The sequence below is a fragment of the Conger conger genome, chromosome 3, assembly GCF_963514075.1.
Source record: "Conger conger chromosome 3, fConCon1.1, whole genome shotgun sequence".
Taxonomy (NCBI): domain Eukaryota; kingdom Metazoa; phylum Chordata; class Actinopteri; order Anguilliformes; family Congridae; genus Conger; species Conger conger.
Window position 1 is genome coordinate 5431670 of NC_083762.1, and position 11454 is coordinate 5443123.

Consider the following 11454-nt stretch of genomic DNA (forward strand, 5'->3'; position numbering starts at 1 on the left):
AAATATCTTGCAAAAATTAATTGCACTTAAAATGGATTGCATTTCCAGGAAAATTACGAATGCATTACAGTAAGTGAACGGCAGATAAATGAATCTATACCAGATCATCAATATCCTCCTCTTTCTGGACAGGATTAACGTTAGATGATCGTACATTACATAAACATATACTATGATTAGTTACCGTGTTTTAACTCATACGATTTACCGATATTCACAAAAATCCTATTATTTAATCAATTGCGCGGAAAAACGGAACTAGCGCGGATGAAACATCACAGAACACAATTCATTTCTCCTTTTTAATCTAACTGGACCATAGCTAAACAGTGATCAGCTACGCGTATTGTAGCTAGCTCACACGTAGCCAGGTAGATATGGCCACAAACGTATTCACAATCCAAGAGGGACAGGTAACTTAACCTAGCTACACGGCTTAGGAAGTAGACTTATTTTAGACCTTTTGAAAAATGTCGTTTTGCAAATGATATTGATAAAATCATCACCTTTCTTACGTCAAATGATTCACCGGGTTTCCACTTTGTTGCACTTTAAAGCTACCAATCACGGAGCGCCAATGGTGCGCATGCTCACTGCTCTTGTTGATGAGATCGATACGGGCTGTTTCGCGTGTATAAAACGTCTCACCTGATTGGCTAACTAGACATTCATTCTACCAACGGATTGGCTTTTTGCCTTAGCAACGGAGCGCCATCTTGAATTACAGACAGGATGGGAAAGAAGTCCGAAAGAAGGCCCTCATATGGACGATGCGGAAGTCCATGTACAGTATTTTAATGACATAATTTTCCAGTTTGGAGGGATATTAATGATGCAAGACAACTTGAGAGTGAAACCGACTTGACCGAGAGGGGATTCATAAATGTCCGAACCGCTGTAGAGGTGAGGTTGCAATAAGGTAGTCGCTCATTGGATGTTTCTCCGGGCCCGCGGTCAGTATGGAGACTCACGAATCATCCGGGTTCCTCACGGGGAGGGGATGTGGGAAAGGGAAGAGTAAAGTTTGGTGCAGGATTATGTGTGGTGTCAGCCATTGGACTTTAAATTAATCAAAATGGAAGAGTATTGATTTCGAACTAACTTCTTTTGTTCAATGTGAATGTCAGTAGCTTAATAACACCACTTTCCTGAAACTGTGCAAGCTAAAGTTGATGTCTGTTAACTGGAAGATGCGTTTGGCAACACGTGTACTGTATGGCAGCGTTGTGACTGAGTTGGCAGCAAATGACCTTCAACAATCTTTTTTTAACCACCGTTAAACGAGAGGGCTTAATATGATCTTAGCCTGCTAGCAAGCGATGTCCCCTCCCAGCATAGCGTTTATACAATATGTAACTTGCCGATTAAAAACCCATTCATGTTCTAGGGGAGTTAATTGTGATGTGATCATCCTTTTTTGCTGCTTGCATGCATTGCTTTGGTATCTAATGCACGTATGAGTAGGCTAACCGCCCACTTTTTGCGGTGCAGTGGGTATTTACATTAAGGTACATTATTTTATCATCACATGCTCTTTTGTACGGAGAAAGTGGGCCCATGTTATTGTCATACCTTGCCATTTACATCAGGAAAGCTGAAATGTAGTAAACATGGCCTTAATCGACCGCGTGTACGCTTAAGATTTTGTGACAAAATTGACACTGTACAAGATCTTATTTTGCATCAAGGTAACTCGTAGATGATAATGCATCGTAACGTATTGGTTCTGTTCTATGTATTTAGCCTTGGCTTAGCTAATTAGTATATACAGTACACTAAATGACACTTTTAAGCTCTCTCTCTAGTCCCACAATCTCATTCTCAGCCCTGTCTTTTAATATTTCTCACACATTCTCTGTCCTTGGCCTGGCCTGTCTCCACATTTAGATTCAGCCGCTGTAGGCAGTGTACATTGTGTGGTGCATTCAGAAGTCTTGGGGTCCAGTAACTTCCAGACAAGGGATGTACCACAAAACCTTTTCAGCTCTGATAAAAAATATAGGACTTAGTTAGGCAGTGGGTCCTGTCAATCAGCTGGCTGTGAAATGCAACACCGTCTCTTAAGTCGGACTGCTTCTGCTTGCTCCTTATGACTTTAAACGCATTAAAATACAGCTGCCCCCATCTTCCTGCCACAAAAACATTTTCCCCCTTCTGAGTGTCTGGGACATGGTGAGACTTCCTGTATGAATGTGTAAGACTAGGCCCAGTTCATATCCAGGACAGTTTGGTCTGTCCACTCATAGTCAGCACAGCAAAGACCCACAGAGAGAGAAACAAACAGTGGAACAAGTGAAGTTACTCTGCACGCCTGTCTTATGTGCCAGTCTAACTGCAAATAAAAAAAATTAACCACAACAATAAAACTGGAGCAACAAAAAAAAAAAATCTCTTTTGGTTTTATGAAATATTTCTCTGAGGATTTGAGTTCAGTTTGGTGATGTAAAGGGCGGCCTGTAGTGTAATGGTTAAGGTGCATGACTGGGACCCGCAAGGTCGGTGGTTCGATCCCTGCTGTAGCCACAGGCTGCCGTTGGGCGCTTGAGCAAGGCCCTTAACCCTGCATTGCTTAGTCTGATCAACTGTGCGTTGCGCTCTGGATAAGAGCATCTGCCAAATGCCATTAGTGTAATGGATGGAACCTATTCAGTATATGTATAATGCATGGGGCAGCCTGTAGCCTATCTGGTGCATTTTGTTCAAGCCCTGGTGTAGCCACATTAAGATTCACACAGCTGTTGGGCCGTTGAGCAAGGCCCTTAACCCCGCATTGCTCCTGGGGGGATTGTCCCCTGCTTAGTTTCAATAAAAGCATCACCTAAATAAAAAATTCTATAATAATTATTATTTATCTTCACTAGCACCGTTAACTTGATTCGCTGGTCGGGGAACATTAGGTTGGGCAGGTTTTGGTGACCTCAGCTGTGTTCCTCTGATAATGTGTATCCCTCTGGATAACAGTGTCTGCTAAACGTATGTAAGGTAATGTTAAAGCTGGTCGCCATTTTGTCTCTGCGCTGAAGCCTAGCAGGAGCAATGGAGGCCATGTACGAGGAGACGGAGGTGAAGATCATCACCGAGGAGGTGGAGAGCTGCTACACCTTGATGGAGGTCTCCTCACCCAAACGACGGAAGAAGAGCAAGGGCCAGGCCGACAAGACCGACAAGGAAAAAAAGCCCAGGTACTGTTGGCAGGCAGAGTGGGGTCTCTCAGATGACCGTTGGCCCCTTTTCTGGGCCATTTTCTCTGCGCAGCAGATGCTAGGGGCGGCCTGTAGCCTAGTGGCTAAGGTACATGACTGGGGCAACCTGTAGCCTAGTGGCTAAGGTACATGCCTGGGGCAGCCTGTAGCCTAGTGGCTAAGGTGCATGACTGGGGCAGCCTGTAGCCTAATGGCTAAGGTACATGACTGGGGTAGCCTAGTGGCTAAGGTACATGACTGGGGCAGCCTGTAGCCTAGTGGCTAAGGTACATGACTGGGGTAGCCTAGTGGCTAAGGTACATGACTGGGGCAGCCTGTAGCCTAGTGGCTAAGGTACATGACTGGGGTAGCCTAGTGGCTAAGGTACATGACTGGGGTAGCCTAGTGGCTAAGGTACATGACTGGGGCAGCCTGTAGCCTAGTGGCTAAGGTACATGACTGTGACTACCAGAAGGTTGGCGGTTCAAGGGTAGCCACGATAACATCCACACAGCTGTTGGGCCCTTGAGCAAGGCCCTTAACCCCGCATTGCTCCAGGGGGGGATTTATCTGGTGCTTAGTCTCATAAACTCTTAAGTCGCTTTGGATGACAGCCTCGGCTAAATCACAGGTTGTTGTTATTTTATTATTAGTTTTGTGACGTGCTCTTCCTCTTCGGCCAGGTCAGCTTTCCTGCTCTACTACTTCGACGTTCACCAGAGCCTGCAGCAGGAGTTCCCCGACCTGCCGCAGTCTGAGATCAACAAGAGGATCAGCGAGAGCTGGAGGATGCTCAACGTCGTGGACAAGGGCTACTATTTAGCCAAGGCTAAACTGGAGAAAGAGGGAATTGACCCGGTAAGCTTACTTGCATACAGATAAGACAATGGGGCAACATTGGCTCCGGTGGTAAGAGCAGTCGGAGGGTTGCCGGTTCGATTCCGCCCTGGGTGTGTGGAAGTGTCCCTGAGGAAGACACCTAACCCCTAAATGCTCCTGACGAGCTGGTTGGTGCCTTGCATGGCAGCCAATCGCTGTTGCTGTGTGTGTGAGTGTGTGAGTGTGTGAGTGTGTGAGTGTGTGAGTGTGTTATGAATGGGTGAATGAGGAGCTTCAATTGTACAGCGCTTTGGATAAAGGCGCTATATAAATGCCACCCATTTACCATTTACAATAAATACTTGGAGGCTTGTTTTGTAGCCTCTGGAAAGCCTGTCAGGTGTTACTCTTTTGTTGTAAATTATTCATCCATCCATTATCTTAACCCGCTTATCCTAAACAGGGTCGCAGGGGGGCTGGAGCCTGTCCCAGCATACATTGGGCGAAAGGCAGGAATACACCATGGACAGGTCGCCAGTCCATCACAGAGCACACACACCATTCACTCACACACTCATACCTACGGGCAATTTAGACTCTCCAATCAGCCTAACATGCATGTCTTTGGACTGTGGGAGGAAACCGGAGTACCCGGAGGAAACCCACGCAAACACGGGGAGAACATGCAAACTCCACACAGAGAGGCCCCGGCCGACGTGGCTTTCCCCATTCACTGTACCGACCGTGTCTTTCAGTCAGATAAAGATCTGTAATTGTGCAATTGGGCTGTGCCGTATAGCCATCGCGGTGCATCAAATAGTTCAGCGCAATACGAACGATCTCTGGCCGGTGGCGCTAGGTTTCATTTCTTCTTTTCGTCTTTAATCATACTTGATTCGGTAATACAACTTCAAACTTCAGTGAAATTGAGTTTTTCCGATAACTTGTATCTATTCAGTGTTGATTAACTTGCCTATTGGTTTTGACACATCGCTTATGTTTTTGCTGTTTACCCTTGTTGTCATGTCTTCCACATGGAAACAGCATAGTCCTGTTGCTATCATATCAACATTGAAAAGACACGTTTTTTTCCCCCGGAAGCATTTCACTTTTGCTCCGCATCAGGTATGATTCAATAAATAAAAAAACTTAAATAAATCTGACACTGCATGCCAGAGATAGTTGTTGTGCAATGTGATAACCGTTTTCGGTTATCAAAACCCTTTTCAATTCACCTTTAGCTACAGTGAAGTACATGAAATTACATCTAAAATTTCCCTCGGGATGAATAAAGTATCTATCTATCTATGATGCTCTCAGCATTTTTGTATGCTCAGCTATAATATTTTGCAGGGGGTGCTGATGGGAATTAAAGTCCACAGTTGGTACCTCATCCCACTTTGCCAATTGCCGCATAGTCATTGGGCTTCAGTTCCCACAAGCCCCCTTTTCAAGGTGTTTGAGAATGTCCCTCTATCCTGAATTTAAGTTACAAGTTAGCTGCAACCCTCAGGGCGGGCCTTGACCCAGACTTGTGTCCCTCTGCCCCCCTCTCCCCTAGGGAAGACCGCTGGCGGGAACATCCACGGATCTCCCGGGCTTCAGGAAGATCCTTCCACGCAGGGACTACGTGATCCTCCCGAAGGGGGCGGTGGTGGGGGAGGCGGCTGGCGGCGGCAGCCCTGTGGAGGTGTGCGTGGAGGGCGGGGAGCCCCCGCCGGGCGGGGCCGGGGGCCAGGCCATGCCGCAGGACGCCCTGCTCTCGCCCATGGAGCTGGGCAGCGAGGTGGAGCTCTCCGAGCAGTGCATCGCCATCGAGGGCCTGACGGACGAGACGGCCGTGGCTCTGAGCCGGTCGGGGGTCCTGCAGGAGATCCTCTCTCAGTACTCCTACTCCTCCAGCCCGGACAGGCTCCTGGTGAAGGAGAAGCTGGCCGAAGTGGCCGGGGCCAGCAGTGCCGTCGGCATAGTGATGGAGGACAGGGCCGTGGCCAGCCAGACGGTGCAGGAAAACAAAATGGACGCCAGTCATTTGGTCACCATCATCCCCAACCAAGTAAGACCGCTTTCCCCTCAGTAAAATATCTACATTCTCCATCTGCTACACTGTCAGATACATTGATGCGCTGTCAGATACAGATACATTTGTCCATGCAAAGCTTACAGGCTTCAAGGGGCCCGGTCACTCAAGGGAGCGACCCAGGGCCCATAAAAAGCACGGTCCTCAAGGGCCCAGAACTGCTAGTTTTCCGTTCTCTTCCATTACCTGGGAGTTGGGTCTGAAGACAGTCTGGCACTAATCAGTAGAATTACAGTAGAATTACAGTAGAATCGCTCAGATAATTACCCGAGAATAGAAAACCAGATATGATGATCCCTGGTATAAGACTTTCGCTACAAGATGAAAAGCCGTCTCCATTACGCTCCTTTCTCTTCCCGCAGGAAGTAGTTGCAGCTAAAGCGTCTCCGGCAGCCAGCTCTGTCCTGCTCGTGCCCGTGGTGCCCAGCTTGGAGCCTGAGACACCACAGTCCTTTAAACTGGTGCGTTTCCTTTTCATTTCACACTGGATCATTAACATTACGTTGCATTACGTTACATTACATTGCATTACATTACATTACATTACCTTTTACATCAATGGCATTTGGCGGACGCTCTCATCCAGAGCGACATACAAAAAAGTGCAAAGTGCATACCCATAACCAGGGATAAGTGCACTGAAAGACCCAAGAGGGAAGTACAATTTCAACTGCTTCCTGTACAACAAGGATAAGGACTAGGGCCTATTTGATCATGCATATTTGCATTTTTGTATTTTCTTTATACCGCACCATGCAAATATATGAATAAACAGCTTGCCTAGCCAAAAAAAAACAACTAGCAAAGGTATCATCCTAGCGTGACACAAGTAAAGACAACAGTTAAGGTTTACAGGGAGGGGCGGGGAGAGGTGCAACCTGCGGCTCTCCAGGACCAGGGCTGGCCACCCCAGGGTGTAAACCCTGGTCTGTGTAAATCTGTCTCCTCAGTCCATAAAGTACACCAGGAGGGGGCGCGGCCACTGCAGCACGCCGGACTGCTCCTTCTCCTACGTCACGCGACACAAACCGCCCAACTGCCCCAACTGCGGCCAGCACCTCGGGGGCAAGTGGATTCCTGCGGTAAGTCTGCAGAACTGAACGCGCTGAATGCGCTGAACACGCTGAGCACACTGAACCCACTGAACACACTGAACAACACTCAACATGCTGAACACGCTAAACAACACTGAACACGCTGAACACGCTAAACAACACTGAACACGCTGAACATGCTAAACAACACTGAACAACACTGAACACGCTAAACAACACTGAACACGCTGAACATGCTAAACAACACTGAACACGCTAAACAACACTGAACACGCTACACAAAACTGAACACACTGAACAACACTGAACACGCTAAAGAGATTAGGGGTGTAACGAGGGTGTGACAGGGGCAACGTGTGATCTAGTGGCTAAGCTGTTGGGCCTTGAGCAAGGCACTTAAACCCACATTGCTCCAAGGGGGATTGGCCCCCTGCTTAGCCGAATCAACTGCAAGTCACTTTGGTTAAAATGACTGTGTTGCAATGATTGACAGGCCTCCTCCTCTCTGACATCTGCCCCCCCCCCCCAGGCTAAGAGGGCCCAGGCCAAACCGGCGACCTTGCCCATCCGACCGGAAACTGCGTGCCACTCCCGGCCGGGTGGTTCCGCCCCTCACGCTGGGGGACCGGGGGACGGACCGGAGCGGCGGGGGGGCCCCGCAAGCTCCAGGGCCGGCGGCAGCAAGGACAGGGCCCCGGGGGGCCGGAGCGACAGCAAGGGATCGCTGACACCAAAAAACGCGCTGAGAGCCGCGGTCATCCCACCACCGGGGGGCGACATCCCACCACCTGCAGCTCGCCCGCAGACGCCTGCAGCGTGAGTCCCTCAGAACAGCGATGCCGGTCCTCACGGTCAATTTTTGCGTGGCAACCCTGCTGATAATTCCAGCGGAGACGGGCGGCCTGTAGCGTAGTGGTTAAGGTACATGCCTGGGACCCACAAGGTCGGTGGTTCTAATCCCGGTGTAGCCACAATAAGATCCGCACAGCCGTTGGGGCCCTTCAGCAAGGCCCTTAACCCTGCATTGCTCTAGGGGAGGATTGTCTCCTGCTTAGTCGAATCAACTGTACGTCACTCTGGATACGAGTGTCTGCCAAATTCCATTAATGTAATAATGTAATGTAATGTAAAGACCTGCTGGGATGTCTAAGCTGACGTGTGTTCAAGACCAGCCTTAGCTAATGTTCACCAACAGAGAACAGGGTTGTCATGACGCTTAATTTGATGCCGTTTCTTGCTGTTGTAGTGGCGGATAGAGCAATACTCACATGGCCTGTCACTCACTGTTTCCACAGCCCTGCCCCTTTGTCCACGGCCAATCCGGCGCGCGGCAGGGCTAAGAGGCGGGAGAAGAGCTCCAGGTTCGGGCCGAAGCGCCCAATCAGAGCCATCCTCCCCGCCCCCACCCACACCCTCCACCAGAGCCCCCTCCCTCCTCAAAGTCAGTGATTTTTAAAACTAACCGACTAATAACTATACCGAATCACAGTTTATCTGTTTGTGGTTTTAATGCCAACTTCTGGCCTTAATTGCTTAGTTATCTGCCCCTAACATTTACGATATTGTAGGTGTATTTATTGAAACGTGAATGATTGACAGCCAAAGACCCCTATATGAAATGTTCTACTGTGGTCTACTCTACGAGTGACGTTTCGGTGCATACAGCCAATAGGCCAGGGTAACTGGTGTACACATCGGCTCTCCAGGACTGGGATTGCCCACCCTGCTATGGTGCTCAGGGCGGACAGGTTTTAGCTCACAGATGATGACCGTAACGCCGTTTTTCCATACTGTGAACCCATTTAAAGTCGTAGCATCACTAGTGATTGTTTTCAGATGATTTATAATTTTTTCCGTGGGTATCCAGGCTTATTGTAGTTTTCCTCTGACAAATGAGGTAGTATGTTATATTGTTCATAATTATTATTTTTTTTTAATCATTTTTTTATTTGTTCATAATTTCCTAACTGTGATATAATTTCTGTCTTTAATGAAAGTTCAAACGAGCACGCTGGCCCGTGCCAGCCTGGTCCAGTGGGTGGCGCTGTCCGCAGACAGGTTCCAGTACGAGGCTCCGAAAAACAGCGTCCGAGCAGGTGGGCCTCAGTGCAGCGCATCGCCCCGGTCTCTTCCTCTGTGGTTTATCCTGTGTCTGTGTAATGTAACGCTCCCCATCGCCCCCCTGTGTCTCGCCAGTGAAGAGCGTGGGAAAGGTGGGCGGTCTGAAGCCCAGTACCCTCAAGCAGCTCGGTCACGCGGTCAAGCTGGATCGCCCACCGCAGGTGAGTCATTGGTGGTGTGCCCCGCCCTCTTATGACATCACAGCCCCGAGACACTCCTATAGTCCTCAGAAGCCGTGTCGTATATACAGTATGTAGAGATGTTATGTGGGTATATACAGTATGTAGAGATGTTGTATATGCATCTACAGTATGTAGAGATGTTATTAGATGTTTTTGTACAGTATGTAGATGTGTTATATGTGTTTGTAGAGATGTAATATGTGTATGAACAGGCGGCTTGTAGTGTAGTGGTTAAGGTAAATCACTGGGACCCACAAGGTCGGTGGTTCTAATCCCGGTGTAGCCACAATAAGATCCACGTAGCTGTTGGGCCCTTGAGCGAGGCCCTTAACCCTGCATTGCTCCAGGGGAGGATTGCCTCCTGCTTAGTCTAATCAACTGTACGTCGCTCTGGATAAGAGCGTCTGCCAAATGCCAATAATGTAATGTAATGTAATGAACAGTATGTTGAGATGTTATATGTGTTTGTACAGTATGTAGATGTGTTGTATGTGTTTGCACAGTATGTAGATGTGTTGTATGTGTTTGTGCAGTATGTAGAGATGTTATATGTGTTTGTGCAGTATGTAGATGTGTTGTATGTGTTTGTGCAGTATGTAGAGATGTTATATGTGTTTGTACAGTATGTAGAGATGTTATGTGTTTGTACAGTATGTAGAGATGTTATGTGTTTGTTCAGTATGTAGATGTGTTATATAGCAGTATTTAGCGGAGGCTGTTGTTTCTCTTGTAGGAGCAGCCGGCTCCAGTGAACAGCGGGCCGGTTGTAGTAACAGATAAAGGACTGAAGGTTCTCTCGGTGGTTTCCCTCAAACACAATCCCACCACCACCCTGGTAAGCACCTCTACGTACGGGCTGATGTGATCACAGCCATATGAGTGGCCCACTCACTGAAACTGGGGCCTGTCTTTACAAGCACTAGTGTACACTCACCGAGCACTTTATTAGGTATTTATTAGACGTATTTTTTACTTCTACTGCTGTAGCCTATCCACTTAACAGTTATGAGTGTTCAGAGATGCTCTTCTCCATACCACTGTTGGAAAACAGGAAATACATCGGAGTAAATTTCAATGTAAAAAAAAAAATATATATATATGTATATATTATGTAGTCTTACCCCTTACTACACCTGCTGTGTGTGCGTGCGTGCGTGCATGCGTGTAAATAAATGAATAACTAAATAAATGTCCTCTCTCTCTCCCTCTCCCTGCCCTGTGACAGGACCTGGGCTTGTCCACCGCGCGAGGCCGGGGGAAGTGTAAGAACCCGGGGTGTAACTACGTCTACAAGAACCGACACAAACCCACCCAGTGCCCCTTCTGCGGCTGTGAGCTCCGCAAGAAACGCGTGGAGAAGCCCAAAGTGCCGGTCAGTCCTTTCATCTCTCCGACACAAGGCTCTTCATCTTTCTCTCTTTATATTTTTCACTCTCTTTTTACATCCATGTCTCTCTGCTGTCTTGGTAAATGTTTCTAATTCTTGCTCTTTTTCCTCTCCCCCTCTCCCTCTCCCCTCTCTCTCTTTCTCCCTCCGTTTCTCTCCCTCTTCCCCATCTCTCTCCCTCTCCCCCTCCCTCCCTCTCTCTCTCTTTCTCTCTCCCCCTCTCCCTCCCTCCCTCCCCCTCCCTCCCCCTCCTGTCTCTCTCTCTCTCTCCCTCCCCCTCTCCCCCTCTCTCTCCCTCTCTCTCTCTCCCTCTTCCCTCTCCCCCTCTCTCCCTCTCTCTCCCTCTCTCCCTCTCTCTCTCCCTCTCTCCCCCCCCCCCCCTCTCTCTCTCCACTACCCTTGCGTGTCCGTGTCTCCAGGCTGACCCCGCCCCCCCCCTGTCGCGGGCGGGGCTGCTGGACCCGTACCGACCCCTGACCCCGGCGCAGAGGGAGACGCAGCGGCAGTCCACCCTGCAGCTGCTGCGTCTCTGCGCGCAGATCCCCGAGAGCGAGGCGGAGCTGCAGGACGCCATGGCGACCGTCCGGGCGCTCAACGGCGCCGAGGCGGTCCTGGGCGCCGAGGAGGG

At 48.9% G+C, this 11454-nt stretch overlaps 1 protein-coding gene across 2 annotated transcripts in view; it reads left to right on the top strand.

Moving 5' to 3' along the window:
• Window positions 1-683: 683 nt before the first annotated feature.
• The window catches only part of hmgxb3 (HMG box domain containing 3), a 25086-nt gene continuing 14315 nt past the window's right edge, over window positions 684-11454 (top strand). Inside the window, exons 1-13 of one of the 2 annotated variants that reach the window (XM_061237120.1) lie at window positions 684-903; window positions 3024-3182; window positions 3866-4040; window positions 5563-6057; window positions 6444-6542; window positions 7032-7163; window positions 7666-7952; window positions 8432-8577; window positions 9134-9232; window positions 9333-9418; window positions 10173-10274; window positions 10665-10811; window positions 11246-11454. The exon at window positions 11246-11454 is cut by the window's right edge and continues 96 nt beyond it. In XM_061237120.1, coding sequence (XP_061093104.1) covers window positions 3037-3182; window positions 3866-4040; window positions 5563-6057; window positions 6444-6542; window positions 7032-7163; window positions 7666-7952; window positions 8432-8577; window positions 9134-9232; window positions 9333-9418; window positions 10173-10274; window positions 10665-10811; window positions 11246-11454 — 2123 coding nt within the window. In that variant the 5' untranslated portion in view covers window positions 684-903; window positions 3024-3036. The remainder of the gene's footprint in view (window positions 904-3023; window positions 3183-3865; window positions 4041-5562; window positions 6058-6443; window positions 6543-7031; window positions 7164-7665; window positions 7953-8431; window positions 8578-9133; window positions 9233-9332; window positions 9419-10172; window positions 10275-10664; window positions 10812-11245) is intronic. The other variant, XM_061237121.1, reaches the window with a different exon arrangement.